This window comes from Thunnus maccoyii, chromosome 8 (genome assembly GCF_910596095.1).
Source record: "Thunnus maccoyii chromosome 8, fThuMac1.1, whole genome shotgun sequence".
In the NCBI taxonomy this organism is placed as follows: Eukaryota; Metazoa; Chordata; class Actinopteri; order Scombriformes; family Scombridae; genus Thunnus; species Thunnus maccoyii.
The window spans coordinates 23140390-23167394 of record NC_056540.1 but is presented as its reverse complement, the minus strand read 5'-3'; the positions used below and the strand labels follow the sequence as shown (position 1 = coordinate 23167394).

General features: G+C 38.7%; 1 protein-coding gene across 3 annotated transcripts in view; it reads right to left on the bottom strand.

Annotated features, from left to right (window-relative positions):
- Positions 1 to 27005, bottom strand: part of LOC121901499 (ecto-NOX disulfide-thiol exchanger 2-like) — a 195316-nt gene that overhangs the window by 135414 nt on the left and 32897 nt on the right. For all 3 annotated transcript variants that reach the window (XM_042418301.1, XM_042418303.1, XM_042418302.1), the window contains exon 2: positions 3650 to 3796. In XM_042418301.1, coding sequence (XP_042274235.1) covers positions 3650 to 3796 — 147 coding nt within the window. The remainder of the gene's footprint in view (positions 1 to 3649; positions 3797 to 27005) is intronic.

Below are 27005 nucleotides of genomic sequence, written 5' to 3'. Positions count from 1 at the left end.
ACCTCCACCTTAGCTGTTAATGAATTAACATTAATTACCAACAACTCATCTAATCTGCCACCCATGAAACCTGTTATTTTGACAGGTGAAATATATGCTCAAGGCCAGCTAAAAATAACAGGCTGCTACCTGAATGTTTTGTACATTGTTCTTTGCAAATGTATTTTGCCGACCAGGAACCAGATCCAAAATGAAACCAACCCATTCCCGACCTACCACCACTTTTTTCAAGATTTGAATGAATGGCTGTCTCAAGGTTAACATTTTTGTTAAATGGGGATAAACCTTTTTGCTTTAACCTTATACCTTCCATAATTGGGAACACAAGCCAGTGAGACTGAAAAAAAGATGGATCATGTGCAGATTCTCTTCAGGTGGACTACCTTATCTCTACCTTTGGGAATTAGATCCATAATAGCACAAAAAAGACTCAAATATTGTCTTTGATCGAATTGCTTGAAACAGTCTTTGGCAGGAGAAAAATTAGCCACTTAGCTGGCCAGTGTGAAGTTCCACAGTCTATATTTGACTAGAAGCTCCACCAGTGAGTTAGCTGTGCCCTACAAGTACTGATATTAGTTCATTTAGATCCCATGTGCATATCTTCTAGATTGAAAATCCAGACCAATTACAGTCACCCTGACAGATGAGAACATGGAGAAACACCTCTCTGTCTTAAGGGCCCTCTTCTTTCTACTGATCATAATGCAATTAATTAGAAAGCTCTTCTTTAATTAGACAGCACACTGGCCCTGATTAAAAGTTAGACTCATTGGGTGGGTGGGCATTACCACATGGTGCACACACACAGCTACAGCTGGTCAATATGCATGAGAGAGCTATGTGAGTTTTGATTGGCCGGACTGTCAACATGATGAGAAGGGGAGCGCTTCCAATAGGAGACATATGTGGCCACCTCAATTGAGCCCCCCCAAAAAAAAGCTAGTTAGCTAGTGTGTGTGTTAGTGTGTGTGGTATAAGATTAGCATTAGCTCAGCTGAGCTACGTTACCTTTACCTCACATTAACCCTGTTAAAAGATTAATGTTACCTGATGCCAACACTGTCAAAAGGTTAACGTTACCTTATACCAACACTGTCAAAAGGTTAACACTACCTCACACTAACCCTGTCAAAAGGTTAACGTTACTTCACACCAACCCTGTCAAAAGGTGCATGCATGTGTGTTTATTCTGGGTTGGAATGAAAAAAGTGTCAGGGCAGGCTGTTCATATTAGGATTGGGAACATGTACACAAGGACACATGTACTTGCTGGTGAATTTATAGTCATTTCGAAAAAAAACTGTACACGTTACTGTTTTTTTGAAATAGACACCCATACACATATTAACAAAAGGAATGGATAAAGAAAAACAATAACTATTGCTAAGCAATTGCAGATATGGTTCTACAAACTAAAAAAATTACTCATATTGGAGAAAATAGACATGTAATTGTTTACAAAAAAGGTTAAATGTTCCCACACCTAGTCCAAATTGTTGATAATACACATATTTGTTAACATTGTCATATCATATTTATCATTTACATTCACTTTTAAAATATCTGGGACCACTACCAGCTGCATCAAATGACTAGGACAGCCAACTGAGCCTGTGCCGGTTTCCTCAGGTGAGTGCAATGTGACAATATATGTTCCTTATGATAAATAATTTATTGTAAAAATAACAATATCTTGTGCCATGTCAAATCTAATCAATACATTTGCTCTTGTGTGTTCTCTATATATTTATAGACCCAGAACCACTTTTCATCCTGATTGCACCACTGACTCCACAGATTCCACCCTTACACTCTTCTCAGGTGTGTGCCACATGGAGGTAAAGACTTTTAGCTATAAGCCTAATTGTCCTCATGTTTTATTTATCTCAGCTGGCTCAAGGATGTTCTCTTTAAAACAATATTTTGTCTGTGTGTGTGTATGTGTGAAGTTATTGTGAATATGAGGTGAAAGTGTGCTTCATGTGTCCTCCAGATGCAGCAAAAACAGACGATCCACTACCAACTGATGCTGCCGACTGGCCTTCATATCTCAGAGGAAAAATGAGGACAGAGTTTGTTAGGGGAAGACCTGGACCATATCAGGTAACTCCTAAAACCATGTTTCCACGGAGAGATGGGAGAAGTTGCCAGTACTTTAGCAGGACCTTAGTAAATGGAGAAAGGATCAAAAGAAATTGGCTGACATATTCAAAAAAGAAAAAAGTCTTTTTTATTTTTGTTGTCAACCTTTTTTCTGCAAAACTAATTTATTTTACCAATTGAAAGACTGTCTGATTTGAAACATGCAATTGCTGTTTTGTATAGCCATGAAAACAGTCCTGAACACCTGAAAAATGTGGCCTCGTGGAAAGAATTGGCAATTCAATTAAAGCAAGATACAACCATAGACAAAAAAGAGCAGGTCCTCTTTGAATCAGAGCAGAGTCGGTGGAGAGCAGTTCTGACACAACTGGTTGCTATTGTACAGTCTCTGGCAGTGAGAAATACGGCATTGACAGGAAACACAGAAAGACACCACTCTCCTTCAAATGGAAGCTTTTTGAAAGAGGTTGAGCTTTTGGCACAGTTTGACCCAGTGATGACAGACCACGTCTACAAGATTGAGACTCAAACAATACAACAGCGCATTACAAGAGCTTGGGCAAAACCATTCAGAATGAGTTGATCGAATGCACCAGAAGAAAGATTCTATCAAAAAATTGTGCAAGAAATAAAGAAATGAAAGTACTTTTCCCTCATTTTAGATTAATTTACCTGACTTGCCATGAAACATGTTTGTTTTATTTTAAAGTTAAAACTCATAAAAACATACCTAAGGTCAACCATGTCTCAAGAACACCTCAGTGATCTGACTCTAATCAGCATTAACCATGAGGTTGCTGGTCAGATTTCATATGCAGATGTAATTGATGACTTTGCAGCGAGGATGGCCAGAGGGATTGTACTGTAAACCAGTAGCAGTAGAAGCTAATATGTGACCTTTAAGTCAAGTGTGATAATAGGGAGTGGAATGTAAATAGTTCTTGAGACAAAGTGAATTTGTACTTTTTATTTATTTTGCATATTATATTTAGATTATATAACACGTGTAACATATTTTTACTTGAAAGCAACTTTATTGTTTGTTGTTAAGTTGTTTATTTGTATTTATTTCCTAGCTCTTAGCTCTTGTTCTGGTTTACAATAAATAAACCTGCAGTACTTTTACTGTAGAACTGTTAATAAGTTTTGGTGGTAATTAATTAATTTTTTTATTTTTGCCTAGGTCCGGCCCTGTGAGAGGCAGACAGATGTGAAATCTCCACCGTGCAGCTTCTTGGTTTTAGCTATAAGACCTCCAAACTGTCCAGACAAGCCGAGCCGCAGGCTACAGCAAACTAATCAAAAACAGCAAAGACCAAACAAGGCTACCTCTTTCAGGTTGTCTCAAAATAACAGGATTATGGTTTATCTCTCACCAGCAGTTATTTGATGCTGGTAGCATTTAAATTACATTCAATCAGTCAACAACACAAAGTGAGTAGCCTGTGTAGCACAACAAAAAATAGCATTGTTGAAAAACTAGAGAGACAAGGTTCCTTTAGTCCTGAGTGCCATGACAGTAGTGAAGTAGAAATGTCAGTACCTGGAGGGAGGCTGGTTCTTTTCCTCTTCTTGCCATTTTCAGCAGCGTTTTCCAGAGAGGGACACTTAGTCACCAGTGGCGCGTTGGAGCTGCTGAACTGGAGAGGGTTGTTGTTGCTTGCTGGGTCAAACGGCAGAGCTTTGAGCCCTAACAAATAAAAACAAAAATCATGTAAGATGAGATGGCACAGCTATGTACATCTAGCTGTGGTTCAAAACCAGATTTTGTATCTTACAGGTGCAACTTAAGTTGTTTTTCCATAGCACAAATAACCATTAAACTGTAGGTTTAATGTCTATTACTGCCCGTCAAAATCTGACCTTCTGACACATTGGTTGTTCATTTTCTTGAAACAGGCAATGTTATTTTGCAATTAGACTGAACTTAACAGAGTGGTCAACTTGTCACACCACTTGGGCACATGATAGCACAGGGTTGAGTAACCCACATGCACTCATAGCTGCAACAACCAACTAAGCCCTACTTAGGACATCACCAAGTGAAAGTGTGATACCAGTAATAAATGTTCTTCAATCAATAAAGAAATTATATGTCAGTGAACAAAATCAAAGCCCTCAAACTTTTTTCACTGTGATGCCAATGAGTGTAAACAGTCATGATCACACTGCTTGAAATGATAAAACAAATATTGCAGCAGATGCGGTGACAAGGTCCAGCAGAGATAAGCTGTTGACTTTGGGGTTGACACCTGACATTTTAAACATATCTCTACATTAAAAAAATCTTTAAGGACATGGATCCCCCTTAACTCCAGGGTTATGTGTACATGCCCACTTTGCCCATACAGTAATACTTAACAAATACTAAATCACATTTCTTTCATGTTATGCTAAATGTCTAGTCCACACAAATAAGTAGGAAATGTAACAAACTTTCACCACATTGTATTTTAAAATGAAAAATTTTACAGCATATAAAACAGATGGACAGATAACATCTGGATTCATAAGATATCTGATCAAAAGTCATTGGACAAAGTTAACATTTCCCTCCCAGCAATGTCCAAAAATAAAATACGTCTATCCTGAGAAGCTGGTGTGACTTTCTGACTGTACAGTGAAAAATGTGCAAAAGTGCAAACACTTCAGTCCATGTTGGACTTTCCTCAGCCCTGCAATGTAAATAATTGAAATATTTAAAATCCATTATTTTTTGTTCTATGTGTGCGAGTCCTTCTTTGCTGTACTGAAACTTATAAAAGTAAATCTTTGATGAGGGTCTGGGAGACAACAGGCCCATTCTAATGTAAAATACAATAATGCTTAATTTACCCCTGTTTCTGCAAGTGTCTGTTTTTCGACCGAACACAATAGGCCTGGATAATGACGAATGAATCCTGCTCTCAGGCCCTGTCAGCTTTATTGATTGATCACAGGGGGGGATGAGAAGCAATTTCAGGTATCAAACTCAGACAACATTGCCCTGTTTACCTCAAAACATGCTCGTTTGGAATTTGTGGTTTTGTTTTTTTTTTTTCTTTCACACAAAGCTGCATGTGTGTGACAATGGTGGTATTATTTTGACAATTACTAGATATATGTGTGTCTTTGCATTCTCATTTCAAAAATGAATGATTGATGTGATGGACGCATTATGATGAAGAGTTAAAATTATTATTTTAAATGATTCATTCAGATGTGATCCCTCAGCTTTCTTTTGATACTAAAATCTATATATATGTTATTTTTTAAATTGATATCATGAAAATCCAGGTGATAACCCTATTTTAAAAATACCATTTGAAGTGTTTATTGTTTAGTTGATCCGTTAGTTGTTTTTATTCACATACTTAGAAGGATCAGCAGCTTTTTATCCCTAATTTTCACTTCTCTTTCTGTAAGCTTTCTTTAATCAAAAGTGTCTCAGATGAAAATGTGTGCAATGTTAACGAAGCATGCTTTTTTGTCTTCTGACAAGTGGCCAAAAGGCATCTTTTGATGTGTGTGGACGAAATGTTTACTTGTGCTTTCGTCAGTTCTCTCTCTCCTCTTTTCTTCTGTGTAACTACATCACATCAGGATGCACAGAAAGTTGCCAGCAGATGCTGACAGGAGATTGGCTTCATGCATTTATGGATGCAGCCCAGCCTCTATATCACTGTTATGTCTCGGTTCTATATATTGGACAAGACCAGGCCTATAATGTGTTTACAAGGGATTTTAATAGCTGCCTTCATTCAGCTGAGTCTCTTCCCTATTCACTATTAGACAAGAACTGATGGAGCCTTTCTCTGTCTGGTCTTTCGCCGATCTGTCTTGTGTTTTGTCTTTTGTGGGCTTCTCTGCAATGTGTATGTAGCATCTTTTTTATGTAGGTAGTTATCTATCTATCCCTCCATCTATCCATTGTATCTGTCACCAGACTTTCTAAATGAGCTAAATAGCTTTAAAAAGAGGGTTAATGGTTTTAATAAGACAGCCTTTCCTTACACCTAAGGCAAAATGAAAATCCCTAAGAAGTGTTATGAGGTGTGTAACACTCACTCTATTCTCATTAAACTGGGTGCATGTGCAATTTCCACATATGGGCCAATGCATTTTTTCACATTGGCGACCAAAGGCAAACCGAATCTGTCACAGGGCAGATTAATCTGGAGTATTCCAGGTGAAGTGTGAGCAAGGTTCAATACGGGCCAATCAGCTCCTCTTGTTCCCGTTAAAAGTAACAGACAGTTTTTTAATGGGTAGAGTCCAGTTCAGCCTCTCCTTAGAGAAAATGGTTGTTGTCTAGGAAGGAGTCCCAAAGCGCAAACCTAAAACACCTCAAATATGAAAATACAACACTCATAGTTCGCTTCCAAGTGCAGATTATGTCCCTCTTTAAGATTATTTTTTAAAGACATTTAAATCCCTGTCACCGGGTGTTTCATGTGTAAGGACAGAGCTGATGTGCAAATATACAAAATCATCTAAGAAGAGAATGATGCCATTGCATTTATGCATGAATTTATAGCAAAGTAACTACATTAAAATGTATTTCCATTACTACCTGAAGCTTTTGCATACTAACGTGATTAAAAAGGTTGCACTCAGTCATATTTTGCAACATTTACATACATTAAAGTATTAAATTATTGCTTAGAAGAAGAAGCCTTAATCGTATTGTATCCTTTAGTTTTGCATGTAAAATGTGTTCTAATCAAAAATGTATGTCAAAGTGACAGTTAAAAACTAAAAAAAATGTATTTGTGAGATTTTGGAGATGTCTACACATAAGCCTCCTCCAACTTCTAAAAGACAAACAAAAGTGACTTTGTGCATTTGAGATAAAAGGGGGTCTCAGAAGGCAGAAACACAGGCACAATTTCATGCCAAATGATTAGCAAAATTGCAGCATGCCACCTGATATGCATAAACACCATCGCAGCTGCGCCACTTAACTTCACATTTAGGGAATAAACATACCAATAATTAGGAAATGAACAAATCAAACAACAATGAAATACTTTAATTTTGCTGGTATTTCTGCTCTAACCATAAACAGAGATCAGTGATGCTATAATCTAGAGCCTGTGACACCAAAAACATGTTTACCTTCAGTTCCCCCTGTAAACACAGCTCTTCAAATTGACTGTGTTGCTTCCCTTTTTGTGAAACAGAATTGTTATCAAAACCTTCCTCCCTGACAGAACATATGAATACCAATTCAAGTATACACGCATGCTTGAGCCTGCAACAGTATTTCTCCCAGAAAGTCCTTCACCTCTCTGCTGTCTGGGGTTACATCAAACACACCTACGCACACCTTTTCACTGAGTGCATCAGTCTTTCTTTCCTGAGATGTCTGCAGCCCATCAACATCCATCTGTCTGGGATTTCTCTTGCACCGTCTCTGGTGCTGCATGACAGATGTAGCAAAGTGTCAGTTCATCCTCTGTTGCTGATTTGATATCACTGCTGTCAGTCTACAAGCTGATCTTTGTCAACTTTTTATCCAAGACATTGGAGCATGAAGGAAGGAAACATGAGGGGCCAAAGGATCAGAGTTTGTGAAAGAGAGAAAAGAAGACAAAGAAAGGGCAGGCTTGTACACAGAGGTGCTCCTAGAAAATCTGGGACTCAGAAACAACATGTAGCAATGTGTCTCCCACCCTGAAGTGTCTGACATCAAACAGCATCCCCTTGCCACTCTAAACAACCTCTGGAAAGTTGTTGTTTTTTTATTTACCCCACTAGCTGTTCTCTAGCATGTTTGTGCACTTTCTGGAGTACTGTGTGGACGTGTTTTCGCCGAGCTACAATCTGTGTCTCTTCTCTCCATCTGTGTCCAGGCAGATGGATGTGTGTATTTTTTTCCTCCAAAAGCCTTAACCTGAACTGCCTACACTGCATGGCAGCGGCCCTAGGACTGGAGGTGGGCAGACATATTCTCCAAGGGAATCACAAACACTCTAAAAGAGAGCAAGATGAGGTTATGGTGGTATACGGCCAGACCTAACAGAGACATTTGTGCAGTAGTATTATCAGCAATTACAAATTTATAGTAGCTGGGTTTCCATCTTTTATTTTTTGTCTTTTTTATTCCACATATAGTATGATGCATGAAATTAGACTGCTGATTAGACCTGACTGAAATTCCTCACTATCCCATAAACAAATTTGAGCTCCTTGAGGCAGAAAAGATTTTGTGTTGAAAATTGTAAAATAACACATTTGCTGAATAATTAATGCAGCTGTGTAGAGATCCAGTCCATTTTATTGAATGTGCTCTCTGACATAGCATTCAGATGGTCTCCAGCTGCAATAATGGAAATTCGCATCTTATTTTTTTGCATGTCAAAAATTCACTTAAAGCTGCTCTGATCAATATATGTTAACCATTGGTCAAATCACTATGTGTAATGTGAAAGAGGTTGCTCGCAGTGCCAAACCAACAGAGAATTACTACTCTACAGAATTAATTGTTTTGGTTTTAGGGCATTGCAACTTCACTGTTTGGGTACACTTTCTCTACACTCATCAGCAGAGTTTTTCTAAGCTCTAAAAACTCACTGTACACTACTTATTCATCACCAAACGGCAGACAGACAAATTCACTGGTGAACATAATGGAGTATTTAGCGGTTAAAGAGTAGATTCTTCTCTCAGGAGTTATTAATGAACAAAACAAAGCTAAAAGGACAGTGAGTATTGGACTTACATTTGTCAGGTGCAAACAAACAGGATGGCAAATGAATGTTAATGTTGCTCCAGGTCTGCTTGATGTGTATATGAGCCACTGTTTGCTGACATAGGAGATAATACGTCAATGTTATGTTCAAAGCTCATTGCGCTGCCCCCAAGTGGCCAAAAATCAATGAATGCCATTGGATGAAAACAGATTTGTATACACACTCTGTAGTGATTCTAAAGTTGAAGTATATCTCAGTTCATATAAAAAATGAAGTTTAAGACAATTACCAACATTTTTGGCATTTACCTTTATCACACACCTAGAGTGACAACAAATATGGGTTTGGAGGGACATGACATAAGTCAAGGGTTGCTTTGGCTAGGCTTGAAAACTAGGGACGGCACAGAATGCACCTTAGGCCGACACGATACCAGGATGCCTGATGATCAGGGGTGCTGTGGACACACACGTGGACACACATGCGGTTCCATTTATACTTTTCGGGGGTCTGCAGACAGAGACACATTCCACATTTTGCACACTAGTAAACAGGGTTGCAGTGTTACTTTCCAGAGTTGTGAGTATTACGAACCGTTGTGCAGTGTTTTTCAGCCTTTAAACCTAATAATCTGTTACTCCAACCGGACTTGCTGGATTGTATTTCACGGTCTCACTGGCACTTTAAACAACATGCCCACACCAACACAGCTCCTTGTATTGTTTTACACTGGACTGTTTTCAGCAAGGGCGAAATATTCAGTCAGACACTGGAGGCTAACCAAGTGGGTATGGGGTTTTAGGCTTATCTTGGACTTTTAGTGAGGCTACTTGAAATAAAAATGTCCTGACAGCGCTGATAGAGCTCAGGATTCATCCATAAGGGCTGCTTTATTACAAACAATTCCATCATATAAAGCTGAAATCTGTGTGTAACAGCTGACCTCTACAGTCAATGATGTAGATGGGTAGAACACAGAACATTAATTACCGTCAGATCCTGACCGATCCAGTGTTAATGAAGTTACTGCTGCTGTGCCGCGTGCATAAATGCGCACATCACTCAATTTAAAGACACTTACTGTTTCAACTGCTGTGTGATGCTACAGGTATTTAATAAACTCAAAGGAAAGAATCTGACACACAGATTACTGTGGACAACAGACAGAACATCAGTACTGATGTTTCTGCGAAATCCCGGATACATTCAGTGACACCTGAACGACATTATTGTAAGATTCAGACATTAACATGTTTCATACATGTTACATAAATAGCTGTATTTTGACATTTGACATTTCAGTAGATTATGTTGTAGATGTGAAATACTAGAGAAGTAAAAGAAGCAAAATACTTGGAAATTGGTTTGTGATTGTGGAGAGTTCTGTGTGTGTGCACCTCTGCTAATTAAAGCCACACAATTTGAGGCTTTTGTGCTCTCTGCAGTTTTAATTATGGACCAATTGCTGTGCTGAAATGTGGAGAAAAGCCTGAAACACTGGAAACCACTCCACTCACTGTAAACTGTAACTTTACTGCTGGTAACACATCTATGGCCTGTATGCATCTTGTTATGTGCAGCACCGTATTTCTCCCCTCCCCCGTTGCTCCACGTTAAGTTCCACTCTGTTATATTAAAATACCAGTTTTGAGGAGCAGAAATATGCAGGGCTTGGTTCAAGCCTGAACTGAAGCGGTGGCAGCCCACAGGACCCACAGGACCTACAGGACGGATCAAAAGCTTTGGCACTGAGCTCACAGCTGTTGTGTTCACCACTGCTGTTAACATGAACCCAAATGAGATGCAACAGCTTTTCTGTGTTTCAAAAAAACCTCCTGTGTCTTTTTACCATGAGTGTTGCAATATAATGGCATTTGAGGGGATACAGTAATTTGCGACTTAAAAATGTGGGAGGAGGGTAAAGTGGGGGGGACAATGGCCTGTTGGCCCCCCTACTCCTGGAGCCAGTGCTGATGGCTATAAAAATAATCAGCAAGAACTTACGTCAATGCTTTATGCATATGAACTTTGCACATCTGGATGCTGCAAACCTGCCTTCATTCTTTTTGGCAAAACTGCCCTAGCTCTATGAGCACTACTTTTCATCATGCAAGCAGAAGCAGACGCGCATTAACAGGAAGCAGACACACTAAATTTATGGAGAGAGATGACCACTGAGGAAAAACACTTGAGCCACCGATGATTAAAAATATCTTGTACTTAAAAAGTAATGGATATACATTAGCTAATGGACAGATCGATTGATAACATGGGGTAATGTCTGCTGAATATGATACAACCTTTTATCAGTAAGATGAGTCGATGCCAGAATACGAACAACAACACACAATTTATAGAATCATTTTAAGCATGTGATGTACTCTAACACATACACTGTGCCTTTAATTTATTTGTCAGTCCTGAAACATGCAGGAATTTTACAAAATATCTGACTGTGTAAAAAAAATAAATAAACGTTCAGAGCTTGATAGCAATGAGTATAATGTATGGTAGCCTCCTCTCTCGTCCTCCCTATACTGTAGATATCAGTGAAGACGGGTCTGTTAGAAACTGAAAGAACACTGTGGGTCAATATTTTACCACTATAATGGTAAAAAATGTCTTGTTTTGACTTGACCAACCATTCACAACCTAAAGATATTTAGTTTACTATCATAGAAGACTAAAAAAGCAGAAAATATTCACATTGTTGCTCTGGAATAAACTGCCCAAAAGAAGTTAAAATTGGCTCCATATTGATAAAATACAACTTCAAAATGCTGCTTACACATGAGCAGATCAGTAATTATTTAAAATAATTAATAAAAGTTAATATTATGATAATGATATATCTGGTGGCCTAGGGGTGTAAAGCACTGACCATGTAATTGCAGAGACCTCAGCTGAGGACTTTTGTTGCACTTTCTTATGGCGTTACACCAGGTTCTGTTCCCTTCCCCATGTTAAAATTATTTATAATTCCACATTACACGTTCACTTCTGCACAGTTTGTCTCTACAAAACCATTTAAATTCGTTTTAATAGATCATTGTATCTTGTTATGAACATATATACATGTTTATCAGCAGAAAACAGACACGTATTAGCACATGAATTTGTGTGCATCTAGAAGTGTGAAAGGCAATATAGCCTCAATATGTCAGGCAGCTGTGAAAGAACACACATAGATTACTGTGTGCTCATCCATCTGAAGCAGATAAAGGTCCACTAAAAGACATAAAATATGAACACATCATTAATTTGATTTTTTCTTAACACAACTTCCTGCAGACATCTGTGCTTATTTTCCCATGCAGTTCAGGGGATTTGACTTTTATGACAATGAAAAATATCAAGGACAGTGGAAGAATTTGAATTAATGCATGAACTAAGACTTCTCGGCACTGGTGTTGGAAAATATGAAATAGAACATCCTTTATGCAGCCCCAATCCTCATAAATATACACCAGCAATCCATTTAAACCCAATTCAATCACTACATACATTCATACAGGGTAATGTAGGCTCAAAGTTAATTATATGTTTAGCCATACAGGCACACATCAGCAGGGAGGAAAGACGTGTCAACACAAATGTGTTTCAAAGCTTCAAACCTTCATTTTACAGTATTCCTGTAATGAAAATTTTGAATAATGCACAGCATGGGGCAGACCCTCTCAATAGCCAAATCAACTAAGCTTTCCTCTGCTGCTTTTATTCTCAAAGGGGTAATTTGTATTTGAAAGGTTATAGCTCACATCTGGCCTTTATATTTCAGTTAATAATGTAAACGCTTGGCCTTAGACATACAGTCAAGAGTACAGAAAGTGTTTTCCTCTGTTTTTTTAAATTAAATACAGACACTATGTTGTTGCCTATTATTACCCAGTCTGTGTTCTACCCTCACACCTCACCATTAAGGAAACTGCTCCTAAATAGAAGCCATAACAAACATGCTAACAATTGAATTGATGGATATAATAGAGTTGCCATTAAAGGTAAACACTTTTTCAGCACTTCAGTAATTATCAACTTTGAAATTGTTGTTATAATTGATTTATTTGTATGGTCTTTAGACACAGACATGCATATTTTCTTTCTGTAAAAGAACATAAGTCTCTCTAACCACAAGGACATACTATAATGCTTTTTATCTCTGTCCTGTATTAGAAAAAGAGCAATAAATTAATACTTTTAAGGTCATTTTTAATCAAACTGTCTGAAGGCTACTATTTGCAATACGTTCCTCTGAGAGGTCATAACCTTTTCATAGAGAGGCTGAAATGAAACTCAGCCATCTATGACCTTTCTATCATCACTTGAATTAGCTGCTTCCTTCCCACTGAACAAAGATATCCAGGCAGAGGGTGACAAAGCCAATGACAGTCGTGCTTTTTACAAAAATTATATCGGTCATAAAGGCCATAAGTCACACTCGGTCACAGCTGAGGGTTCAGGGTGCAATGTGGCCACTCACATTAATCTACAGGCTGATAATCCATTCCAGGTTGGCTGCTATTGATCACACACAAGTGACACATTTCTGGTTGTGTCGTGCATGATGATAGCTCTAAAATTAGCCTCCTGTTACCAACAGCAGCTATGTTCCCATATCTGGAAGTTTGCCTATGAAACCCAGTCATAAGACCTTGAAGAGCAACCAATAGGTAAGTCAACCACTGGAACAAGTCATTGCTCTATCTATAGCCTGGACTGTCCGGTTCAACAACACATGAAGTAGTGAAGGTCGCAGATGCTTGGCTATAAAATAAAGTTTGTCATAAAACTAGCAGACTATGCTGAATGACAGATGACCCCGGCAGATGAATAAACAAGGTGTCTCACTGATCCGGCTTTGCAATAGCTGGTTCAGCACACTGGGTGCGAGAGACATCCTCATAAGGATATTAACCTGGCTTTTCACAGCATGCCTGAGTATTCTTAGCAGCAAAAACAATAAGGTGGCAATTTATACAGTGGCAAAAAGTAAACAAACACCTTGTTTTTATCTATTACTTATTCCTAGAGGTTTGCTCTTAACCTTTCAAAACACAGAAATGACCTGGCTTAAGTGGACTTCTTAGAAAAGGTTTCTTTACTGCTTCATAAATTTATGTCATCCAGTACGCCTAAAAAAAAAAAAAAAACACCTCTGATGAATCTATCAGACATTTAGGCTCCAGATGTAGAAACGCAACCAGACGGACAGCCTTCATGCTGTCAATCTCAGCACAGCGGGTGACTTACTGCATGCCAGGACCAATGAGGACATGTGAAAGAACATTCATCAATAGTTTCTCAGTCTGCCCACATAACATCTGCCTCTAGTGAAGATATGAAAGGCCCATGCATTCAGTAAATGTAGACATACCACACATAAACAGCAAGGAGAACTGAGTTACAGCTATTCAGCCACAGCAAGTACAATGAATAATGGAAAAGCTAAAAAGTAGTAAATAGTAAACATATTTTGGTCAACTGTCATGACTCTCAACAGAGTTGTATCAAGATGTAGCATGCAGCTCTTTTCGTCTCTAAAGTCTCACTGTACACTACCTGAACAGCAGCCAGCGGCAGACAGACAACATTAGCGATTAGCTGGTGAACATAGTCAAGCATTTAGCTGCTCAAACGGAGAGGGAATAGTGGACTTCATCTGTTGGCCAGAGACATGACTCCAAATGATTGTTTAAATCACTCTGTATCTTCACAAAATGTGATATTATGTCAATTTAGTGTCTACAGATTGTTTTTGCTGCTCCAAAGTGGCCAAAAATCTGCAGGCAAACTATTTTTTTGTCACAAGTTGTCAAAGTAAACCATTTTCAATTACTTATTAAAGATATTTACACTAATATTCAATAAACTGACTGGTTGGAGCTTTTTTCCTTTATTAGACAAAGGACCGTATAGGGGTCACAGGAAATGAGGGAAGACTAAGTTGGGGGATAACAGGCAACAAAAGCCAGCCAGACCTGAACTACTGCAACCACATCTCCAGTCCCAAACCAACAGGCCACAATTTAAAGGATTTTTGATGCATAGAACAACATATTTTCCCAATAAGTATTAAGGTTTTCTAAAAATAGTACCATGCTGAGAAGTGTTTGCATTGCCATGACAGCTGAAAGAATTGGCTATGCAGAGTAGAATATCCATAGTGACACTGTAACCCATGGTGACAGGTATCTGTTGGCAACTGTACCAGCTGCTGTTGTTCAGTTTGACTGTTTCCACAGAGATCTGAATGCAGAAAAACTGAGAATCTCAGCTGTGCCAGCTGTCAGCTCTACGTTGTACACACACACACTGACACTGGGAGAGACAATACACTCACAGTCGCTCTTGTACACAGTGACAAGCACACACACTTAAGCGTGAAACCAAGCACACTGAGCAACACAAGAGCACACAGGCATACATAAACACAAACACACGCCTACAAGCTCTCTTTGTTGTGTCTGTATCACACTCAGCCACATGCACTTTAGCATGCAACATTAAAAACAGGCGAGGCGGTCGTCTTCTATACCAGTAATGACAACTTATCAAATCGACACCTTTCTGTGAAAACAAGCTTAAAGGAAACAGTGAAACCACTCGGTCTGCTTTTCTATAAACTGTCCTTTGTGCAGACTGTTTGGTAACATTCTTGTACAAAGGGGCCAATTGCAAATTTTATGGTACCAGGCCATGTATTCAGACAGCAGAAGATATGTGAATGAAATTGCTGGTGTAAAACTGCCTCATCTGTGCAGTTTTAGTATGAGTGGAGAGTGGAGGGAGACTGAGGAAATGCTGAAAAGGCTGCTGTTTTCATTGACAGTGTTAGTCATAGGGCCTCCTCGCTGTTCTGCGCTATACAGAATAAGAGTCTATAGCCATGTTAGTGACTCTTTGAGACTGTACTTGGGCACAGCTGTGCTTTGAGCTAAATGCTCACAATGACAATGCTTACATGATGATACTAAGAAGGTATAATGTTTACCACATGCACCATCAGCCCATCATGACATTAGTTTTTTAGGTATTTTGTCATTTGCATAAGCGAGGTGGCAATCTGGATCTATTGCTTTTGAAATGTGAAGCATTTTGGATATAAATTAAACACACTATCACCACACTGAATGAATGAAGAGCTAGATTTAAGGTGTTTTTCTTACAGGCTAAGTTGAACTGTTATAATTGGAAATTATACTGGAATTTGTTTTGTTGTTTGTTCTTTTGGCTGAATTGATTTGTGATGGTACTACAATGTGTAAAGTAAACACAGGTAACACTAAGGGTGACACAGATGATGGCTTGATTACTGAATGATGTAATAGGATGTCTATTGTGATGTTTGAAAATATATTAAAAGTGGTTTTCAACCCATTATTCCTGTTTGGCCCCTAAGGAAGGTGTAAGCTGAAACGTTGGGCTTTGATTCAGCACAATGCTCAACTAAGAAGTTGATGAAACAAACAGTCATCCTCCTTCAGTTCCAAGGCAACCAGCACCAGCATAAATTTGATGGGGTTGAGATGCTTCTTCATTTGGTATTATGTGATAAACCAAAGCACTTGACTAATTGAAAATTTTATCTGATGGTGGCACTAAATGAAACGCCAGGGGATTGCCAAAGTTATTACAATTGATCCTGAGGTGGACATGTTTGTACGAAATTCAATGGCAATTCATCCAATAGTTGTTGAGACATTTCACATAAATCAACATAAACGTGGACCTCATGGCGGCCCTACACAAAAAGGCAAGTGATCACAAAAATTGGTAAAATTCATCCTCTGGGGACCATGAAGGTTTGCAGAAAATTTCATCTGTATCCATCAAATTATTGTTGAGATATTTCAGTCTGGACCAAAGTGGTGGCCTGACCAACACTGCCCTCAAGCCATGCTGCAAGCAAGGCCAAAATATCAACACATTTTGGACCAAAAAAGAAAGCAAAAAGAATTAACATCTTAATAGAGATGTAAAAACTGAATAAAACTGATGAAAATAAATGCCAAATGGCTTACTCTAAAACTAAAAGGGAATTCTAATAAATCTCTTATAAACTCATTAAAGAAGGTTAAAAACTTTAGACTGCTGAGAAAAAGGAAACATAGTTTTACTGTCAGGACTTTGCAAAACATAATAAATTCCCAGCTGAGAGAATGACATTTAAAAATGAGGCTTCTTTCACAAAACATCACTATGTGTCCTATTCAGAGCATATGATTTTAACTTTCAGCATTACCCAGATAAAAAATATTTTTTGGATACTCATAGGAGTGGTACCACATCCCCGTTGACATTTTACATTTATAAGGTCATTTTCTGTTTGAAATTTTCATTGCTGCATGCAGGTTTTTAAATGTCTTAGTTCATTCTTATGCTCTGGACATACTGTTCCTGTTATGACAAGTGTTTGTTGTGAATTCCCTATGAATCCACGTCCTCTATTCACAACATTGCCACATGTTTGTGAAGCAAATGAAGCATGCAAGCACGCATGTATGTCGACAGAAGTATAGACGAGACTGTTTAGTGTTTTCTCAGTTAAACCTTTAACATACAATCATGAAAATATCAAAGTTCATCTTATTTATCTTCTATTCGCCCTTCATCATTATCTCCTGTCCATCCACACAGGCTCATGTTTACTTATAGGTTAAACAAGAACAGAGTGCATTCAGGCCAGAATCATGTCATCAGTATTCATTACATCGGTGACAAGGAGAAAATTCCTTCTCAGCCCCCTTCTGTCACTCCCCCGGGCCTCCGGGAATCCACTGAAGGTTAATTTATTTAAATCCCCCATCCACTCATCTCTATTCCATTAAACTCCACTAATAAATCTTTGGTTTGCCATGTAATCTGTTTTCTACTGTCAAAGGCACAAGCCTCAGCTGCATTTTGCACACATGCTTGTGGATATACGCTCAAAAATAATATGGCAGCAGATGAGGTCATGTAGAAATCAGTGGATGTCATATTCTGTGTGTGTGTGTGTGTGTGTGTGTGTGTGTGTGTGTGTGTGTGCGACTGTGCGACTGTGGTGAGACGTCTGCCCTTTGAATGTGGCCAAAAAGCCTGGTTTAATTAATCTAAGTGCAGTTCATGGTAGGGGCAATAAAATCAAAAGGCTGAACCCTCTCAGAGCCCAGCGCTGCACTAGTGTCCCAGGGGTCCTGTAAAGTCTAAGCCCTTGGTATGAAACACAATTTCCCATCTGACCTCTCTCCTGTTTTTATCCTATAATAAAGAATACGGTCATACCTCTCTGGCCATGATAGCAACGATTAGTCTGAGCTACAAGGAGACCTTGGCTATATGGACAAGTGCTGTATCATTATTACAGCATGTCATGTCAGCACTACACAGATGCCGTTATGATAATGACTGTTAAAAAGCTCAGCTGTTGGTTTAATAGTGGGTGAAGCCATTTGCAGTCTGTTGGAAAGGACGTTTCATTGATGTCAATGTGCTTTTTTGTGTTCAAGAGGTTTGCTTAATGAGCTCAGAGGAGCAGAGGAGTTATGACATGAAACTGGCACCCAAGGACCTCAAAACTGACAGGGTGGGGTCAGTGCACACTGAGGTTTGCAGGTGTGCACTTGTAAGGCCTAATTCAGACTATGTGATGTGATATCAGCCTGATAATGGACTGACCCAACAAGTGTGGGGTGCCACGTTCAGGCAGACTTGAGCCCTGCAAGAAAAAAGGTAGCCCCACCTGGAAAGTTGCTGCATTGGCCATTACTTTGTCAAATGAATGGCGTATTTCTACTGTTTACCCAGTGATCATCGCGACAAAAGATAAAGTAGTTGTTGCCCTTATACCTTTATAGAGTTGTAAAAACCTATCTGTGAGTACTACAATCTGTTGTGAAAGTTTCTTGTTCTTTGACTTTATGTATTAAATCATTTTTTCTTCTCAGCAATCTACTTAAAGGAAAGAAATCTACTCTCTTTTAATATGACTGAAATTCTGAGATATTCACTTAAATAGAGTTGCTAGTCAAGTAGAAGGTAATGTGTGAATATCTACACTGTATTTCTACTGCCATTTCATTGGAGTCTCTCTTAGAGCAAAGACTGCTCCTGGAATAATGCTTCATCGTTGCTTGCTTTGGATCACTCAACAGTTTTATTTTGCCAGACCCCTGCTAACACAAGCTTTACTGGACAGCAGGTGTCCTAATAATTTAGCATAGCACAACACATTAGAGTCAAACTCTATTTATACTGTGGATCGTACAGTGTATCTCTTCTGTTTAAAAGCTTTTGAAGTTTGCTCCAAGGTGTTTGAAATGCTGGCTTCATTCACAATAGTCTCCAATTCAGCATAAAGCAAAAATGTCACCAAAAGATGTCAAATATCCACTTTGAAACGAAGCTTTAGAGATTGAATAAAGCTAAGCTAGCACAAAATACTAGAATGTCCATGTCTCTCATATTACCAACCATCCATGTAACACTACCGCTGAGTTTACCATTTTGTTCTCTCTCTCATTCTCCCTCTATTGCTGTGTCCACAGTTTTCTGTTGCATCAGTTTCTGTAACATCAGCCACATGGCATTTATGCCATTTTCAACACAAAAATGGTAAGTATAATACATGTTCTTATACTGACATTTTTCCTATTTTCAACATTTTTCCATTACTTGCCACTAATGACTTCCATTTACTGCCACTATCATATCCATCACATAAAGTACACAAGTTACATGAGCAACGCTAAACAAATCAGCTTCTGTTTAACACATCCATACATGTTTGAGCCTGAATCCAATCCAAACAAGCAAGTGGACAATGTGAACAACCCACTGCACAACTTTAGCAAAAAAGATAACAGAACAGAAGAGACGACCGTTTGTGGGCATGTGCAAACAATCTGATCAGTTTGCTAGGGAAGTAGATGTAACTTCGCAAACGAAACATTCAGGGCAGGCTGACTTTTTTTAAGGAGCATTTTTAGATATGTTCACCTCATGTTTGACTTGGAACTTTGACTACATTTCACACAGACATCCAGCATTATAACAGTGACAGAAGATCACAAAAAGGATGTTATGTCCCCTTTAATCAGATTCCTGCTATGAGTGAAGGAGTCTCACAGTTTGAACAGTTTTGGGTATTTCACATATTTCAGTATTTGTGTTTCTCTCTGTGCTTTTTTCACAGCTTTGAAGTGGATGAGACTCATTCCTGAAGTTGAAAAAAACATCAAGTCACGTACGTCCATACACCAATCAGAATTAGCAACATCTGTCTGAAATTGTGATGATAGTTGACAGTTGAAGTTTTCTTATGTTACCAGGTGACTATCAATCAAATCTGATCAAAAGACACTCACGCAGCCTTGACAAAGCTGTTTTTAAGTTTTAAACCTTTAATAGATAATAACTGAGGATGTTTTTTTTTCAAAACTTTAACTGTGTTGTTTATTTAGCCATGAATATTTAATGTTAGAGAGAAATACTTTTTCGGGGACTTTTACTTCTCATTATGTTGTGTTAGAAATCACCTTTAGCACATTTCAAATAAGTGAAGTTAGGAATTGAGACAATCTTAAAGAAGATCTTGATTCAAATTACCATTGTACTGAGTCAATTTGTGATAATTTAAGAAGTAACTTAGATATGCGGGAAACTAAGGAAATTATTATCATTCTTTTCCAGCTTTTTATTTTCTAATGGTTGCATATGCAAAAAAGTGTTTCTGGGATCACATGACTTGCCATTTCAACCGTAGCCACCACTCCAAAATCGTCATACAGCCCTGCACTTCCTGTGAGCTTGACTAGCCCACCCTGCAGCATGCCACCAGCACATTCACTATTGTTGTTTTGAGTTTGTCTTTACCAAAGTACTAATCCTCCTCTTTAGCATTTCTCCCACTCTGGACCCTCCATTGCATTTCTCTTCAATCAGGCAGAAAGCACAATGAGCTTAAGTCCTTTTTTTCCTCCACAGGAGTGCAATGATTACGTATGATGGACTCTGAAGCAGAATGAATTATAACCCCTGAGGTATGACACAAGGGAGGGCTTTAGTGCCAAAAGCCTTCTTTCAAAAGAAGAGGCTTTCTCCTTTAAAACCATTCCAGTATGCAGTTAGTGAATAAGCCTGGGGAGAAGGATAGCCAGATGGCTGCTTGTCATTCGCAGTGAGTCGGAGTTTTCAGTTCAGCAAACCTAACAGGGATGCTATGACATTTCATATTCAAGTGTTCAGTTATTTTTTACACCACCACTTGACCTAACATTTAAATAAAGACTCAGCAGATCATGACTTCAAAAAGTTAAACCAATAAGAAAATCTCATCACTTTTGAATCAAATCACAAGTAAATAATTTTTAATTTAAATCCCTTATGAAGTCAGACACTTATTCTCAAACTGGGTGATCATTTAATATTACTAGTTATCTACTAGTGGAATTAAATATTGAAGATATGATCATATCATGTTAACTTTGTAAAAATTTCAATTTCACTTCAGTTATTTAGGCTTTTGTTTTATATGTTAATGATGCATTGCATAATAATTCATTAGCCTACATTCAACATCTATTTGATTATTTTATATGCAATTATGCATAGATGTGCCATTTTCTAAAATATATGAAGTAGATATTGGAAAAATATTCATACAACCATATCTCTATGGATGGTATTTCAGGTACACGGTTCAGTATGTTGTCAGTACAGCAGACTAAACAAAAGTAAGGTAGAAAATAACAATAATATAATATTTTGGTCCTTTATTTTGAAAAATGTTAACATCCAACAACGGCTCATTGGTCAAAACTATTACTGAAACAGTTTAGATGCTGCAGTGGAAACTATTACTGACACAGTTTAGTTGTGCCGCAGTGGAAAAGGAAAAAAAACCTTTCTGTTTCCTGCGAGTCAGGACACCTGCTGACAGCTGTTTTATGCTGATTTATGGTCTAACTGTGTATAAAGTCAGGGCTGCCAGTTTTGACTTTAGCTTAGAGTGAAATTTGTCCAGGGGAGAGGGGGGAGTTACTTTAGTAGTACTTATTTTTGCTCATAATAAAATGGGCATTATTCATGGTCAATTAACCCACTCGACCTCTCTGTGGCCTTATACACCAACACTTTTTTCATAAGACTTTTTCTTTTTGCTAATTTGTGTTTGTATGGTAGCTTTTTTTATACACACTCCAGATATTACACATATTTTTCTTCAAACATAGGATAAGAAAGATCTATGCTCCTCACCATGGGTGCCTGGTTATGTTTTAAACTGGGGGAGCAAACTTGGGAAGATACATACTTGGCATGGGGTTCTGGGGGTCCTCCCCCAGAAAAAAAAAAAAAAAGATATTTCCTGCATTTCTACACTGGATTAAGTAAAGAAACAACCACTTGTACTAGTCTAGATTAGATTGAGGGTGCTATGAAAACCAAGAATGCATCAAGAACAGTATATAATTGGGTGGATCAGGACAGGAAATGATTATCAGAAGAAAGAATGGCTATTTCTTAGTTGAAAGTATATTTATAAAAAAATTATGTAGCCTAAAGTGATAGGTTTCAGGCTACAAGGCCATCTGCAAGGTAAAACAAGGAAAAACAATTTATATAAATGAAACAGCCTTACAACACATCACAATATGATTTGGATTATCAAACCTGATTAAACGATGTTAAACCTGAGGTTTGCTATTCTCAATACTCACAAGGCCATCTTTGAGGTCTAAAAATTGCAAAAAGTACAAACAATTTAGATGAATGAAATGGCCTCACAACCAACCTAAAAACTTATTATTGGAAACCACAAGAAAGTTTCAGAGTGAGAGAGATACAGAGCGTCCCCGTAACCATAGTAACTCACTCTCCTGCCTGCGTGCGCAAGGTGCAAGAGGAGATGAAGAGACGCTGTGCTGCTGCCAGAGGAGATGCTGACTGAGATTACTCTGAGCAGTGCTGTGCTGCTCTGTCCTCTCTGTCTGTGCACTGTCAGTGTCCTGTCAGTGTGAGTGTGTGAAAAGTGTCAATTGTGTGAGTCTCACAGGCAATGCGTGAGACTTGGCAGCACTGATAAAGAAGTTGAAACTAGCTCCACCTCCAGCAGCTACGACAGTAGGCTGACATGCTGCTTACACACTGATGCTTCAGTATTAATAATCTAATGATGCCATGTATAATGATAATAATAATAATAACAATAATATCAGTCAGAGGGACCAAACCACTACTTTTACACTTTCATAGTTTTTAACTACATTTTTCTCTCTCAGAACTGGTTTTTACGTTTTTACAACATGCTGTCTGACCACATCAGAAATAAAATGCGTTTATCATTGTTCTGGACAGCTTCACACAAAGGTGGAGTGAAAAGCCAACCATCACAGAGAGGGGAGAGGGATGGCAGATGCAGTATTATTTCACTACGGAGATAACAGTGCATATTTTAATAATAGTGTTGCACTCGGTCAGTGTTACGGGTCTCTCCTGTCCTGTGTCCACCGGCTGCCTCGTGGCTCTGCTTGCTCTAGTGCTGTTCTGCCTTCCCCAGTCAAGATGGCTCTGCTCAACACATGGTTTATTGGAAATAAGTCATTTATCCTAAATGACTTATTTTGTAGTGAAAGTATGGACTTTATGTTCTTGACTGAAACATGGCAACAGAATATGGATAATTCCCATTTGATCGAGCTTTGTCCTGCAGATTGCTCTTTTATCAGTACACCAAGGTGTGATGGGCCGTGGTGGTGGTGGTCTTGCCGTAGTATTTAAAAACAAGTTTACATGCCAGATGGTAAGCACCGAGCCTTATTGTTCTTTTGAATTGCAAATGTCCAGATGTTGGCTAAATCCTATCTATTGTATTTTAATTTGCCGACGACCAGGCCCAATCGGCTCCTTTTTAAATCAGATTTTAAATATTTTTTATCATCTATTATAAAGCTGGACAAGGTCCTAATAGTTGGTGATTTTAGTCTTCATATTGATAACATTACATGTAATGTTGCGTATCTGGCTCTACACCCACGGGTGGGCATACTCTGGACTTTGTTTTTACTCATAGTATAGATATTGAATTTATTGGCTCTAAGGACTTATCTGTCAGTGACCATAAATGTATTTTATTTGACATTTGCTCTACATCGGAGTCTCAGCTTTCTTGCCATATGAGATGCACTCGTATCATAAATGAGGCTGCAGTTGTCAATTTTTCTATGGTGTTTGACAGGAATATCGTTTTAAAGGATGGAAATGTGGAGACTTTAGTCCAATCATTTAACACTCACTGCTCCTCGGTGTTGGATAAATTGGCTCCTCTGAAACTTAGAAAGATCTCCAAAAATCCATCCCCATGGATAAATGAAACTATCTGGACTTTTAGGCGCAAATGTAGAAAGACTGAGCACTTGTAGACACAAACTGCATCTCAGAGAACTCATGGGTACCCTTAACAATTTGGTGAAGACTGAGAGATCTTCTTACTTCCCTAATCTAATTTACTCTAGCAAGAGAAACTCTAAAGTCCTGTTTGACACTGTAAACTATATTGTCTCTCCCAGCACCCCAAATCTGCCAATCTTCTCAAACAGTGACTGCAATAACTTTCTTAAATGTTTCATAGACAAGGTTGTAAATGTTAGGGCAAACATTTCACCCTTGTCCAGTCCACTCACTAGTGATTCCTCAAATCCATCCATCTTGGACTCCTTCTGTCTTGTGTCCAAAGATGATATTGCAGCCTTGTTAGGACAAATTAAATCCTCCTTGAGCCCATTAGATGTCCGCAATTACTTTAAGCAGGCTATTGTTCAACTTTTGTTTAAGAAACCTGGATCCCTCCCTGACAACTACAGGCCCATTTGAAAACTCCCTTTCTTTTGAAAAGCAATTTGTTCAAATACTGGATTTGCACAGGGTGTTTGATAAATTTTAGTCTGGTTTCCATAAACTGTACTCCACTGAAACGGCTCTCCTTAAAATCTATATTTTCATGGCTGCAGATGCCGGAGATTGTTCACTTTTGGTTTTATTGGTTTTATTGCAGCATTTCATACTGTGTACCACCACATTCTAATCCACAGGCTAAAACACCTGTTACACATTTCTGGGACTACATTGGAGTGGTTCTCCTCCTATCTCACAGATAGATCTTTGTCAGTCTCTGTAGGTGAATTTATGTCAGACGCTTCAGCCTTGTCATGTGGCGTCCCCCAGGGATCGGTCTTGGGACCCATTTTATTCTCCATATACATACTGGCTCTAGGATAGATTATCAGCAGTTTTAGCAACATCTCCTTCTACTGGTACACTGATGACGTCCAGTTGTATTTTTCCATTTTAACCCGATAAGCTTTATAAACTCCCTGTACTGAATAATAGTTTAAATGCAATTAGGAACTGGATGGCAAATTATTTTCTGCAGTTAAATGCAGATAAAACTGAGGTCCTGATTTTTGGCCCTGATAATCTTCACTCATCGATCAGGCAGAACCTTGGTGCCTTATGCTTATCCTCTCAGTCTTCTCTATGTAATATTGGTGTGATTTTTGACCAATCCAGGAGCTGAAGCTCACATTAAGACACTGACTCGATCATGTTTCTTTCACATAAGAAACATAGCCAAACTGAGGTCTGTTGTGTGAAGAAATGAGATGGAGATGCTAATACATGCTTTTATCTCATCACGTTTGGACTGCTGTAATTCTCTTTTTACCTGCCTTAATAAATCTTCCTTACACCACTTAGAAACCATCCAAAATGCTCCTGCTAGGCTCTTAACATGATCCAATAGATAGTCACATATTACACGTGTTTTAATTTCACTGCATTGGCTTCCTGTTAATTTTAGAATTAATTTTAAAATTTTGGTGCTCACTTAGAGCCCTACATGGACAGGCTCCACAGTATATTACAGACCTTCTGCACCCATGAGCCAAGCTTTTAGGTCCTCTACCCAGGGTTTTCTAAGTGTACCTTGGACACATTTTAAGACTCGGGAGATCGTGCTTTCCAGTTGGTAGCCCCTAAGCTTTGGAATAGTCTCCCAATAAGCTTGAGGTCCTTGGATATTTCATGTTTTAATTTGCCTTAATTCTGTTCCCCTTGTATATTTTATCTGGTGTCTTTGTTTTATGTATTTGATTTGATTTGGTTGTATTTTATTTCTTTGATTGCAAAGCATTTTGTGACTGGTGCCTGTGAAAGGTGCTATATAAATAAACTTTGCTTGCTTGCTCTTGTTTGTCATTCTGACCGCAGTGACACTACAGGGTTACCAGGGTAACCAGACTACCCTGGCTAAGCTAGCTAGCATACACCCATGAGCATGCTACAGCTAAGTGGTGCACTGTCAAAATGTTCTGGGTGGAACTTGCACCCTAGAATTATTGTTCTGCACATCGAAGTGGATTATTACGCTGGTCATAGCGCATACTGAGCTGAGGAAAGTCACGTACCGAACCGAACATTCTGTACCAAACGGGTCAGGAGGAATACGCATATCATTACACCCCTACTAAAGATCCTCTCTGATGGGGCACTTGTACTATGGTAAAGATAGTGATATTTCTTGGCCAGATTATTGACCCTTAGGAAGTTTACTACATGGTTCGACTGGACCATAGGTCTGTCGTTGTGGAGTAAAATGACACATCCTCCAACTGCTTTGCGATTTTTTCAGATACTGTTGTATAGATGGGGCAGGGCAACTTCAGCAAAATACTTTCAGCTTGGTAGCACGTATCTGGGGTTAATTGTATTCAGCATGTGGATGAGCCCAGGCTTTTCAACTGTATTTATGGGCACCATATCTTTGGCTATGTGAAACGCCACCATATCTGTAATGTCTTTCCACTGGGGCCCTTTCTTTTCATATGGGATACAATAGGAAAATGATTCTGCTAAAGTTACCTGCTTTTTAGCAGGTGTTTTAGGGCTGCTGCTGTCTTGTGCAACTCACAGTGCCACACATTTCTCCCACTGAGCTACATGCCTCTGTTTGAGTTGCTGGAATAAATTAGTTGTGCTTTAGTTGCCACAGACTTCAGACAAACTTCACAGCAGACAGTTGTTTGCTAAAGGTAGGACGCTGCAAAACTACACGACTGCGGAGACAGTACCTTTTTTGGATTCGAATTCCTCACTTTTATGAGCGCATGCTGCCATGTTGATATTTTACCTGTGTCTGAAGAAACTCTTGGGGAAGAAGGCGTTACTATGAACTACAGGAGTTCAGGGAAGCGG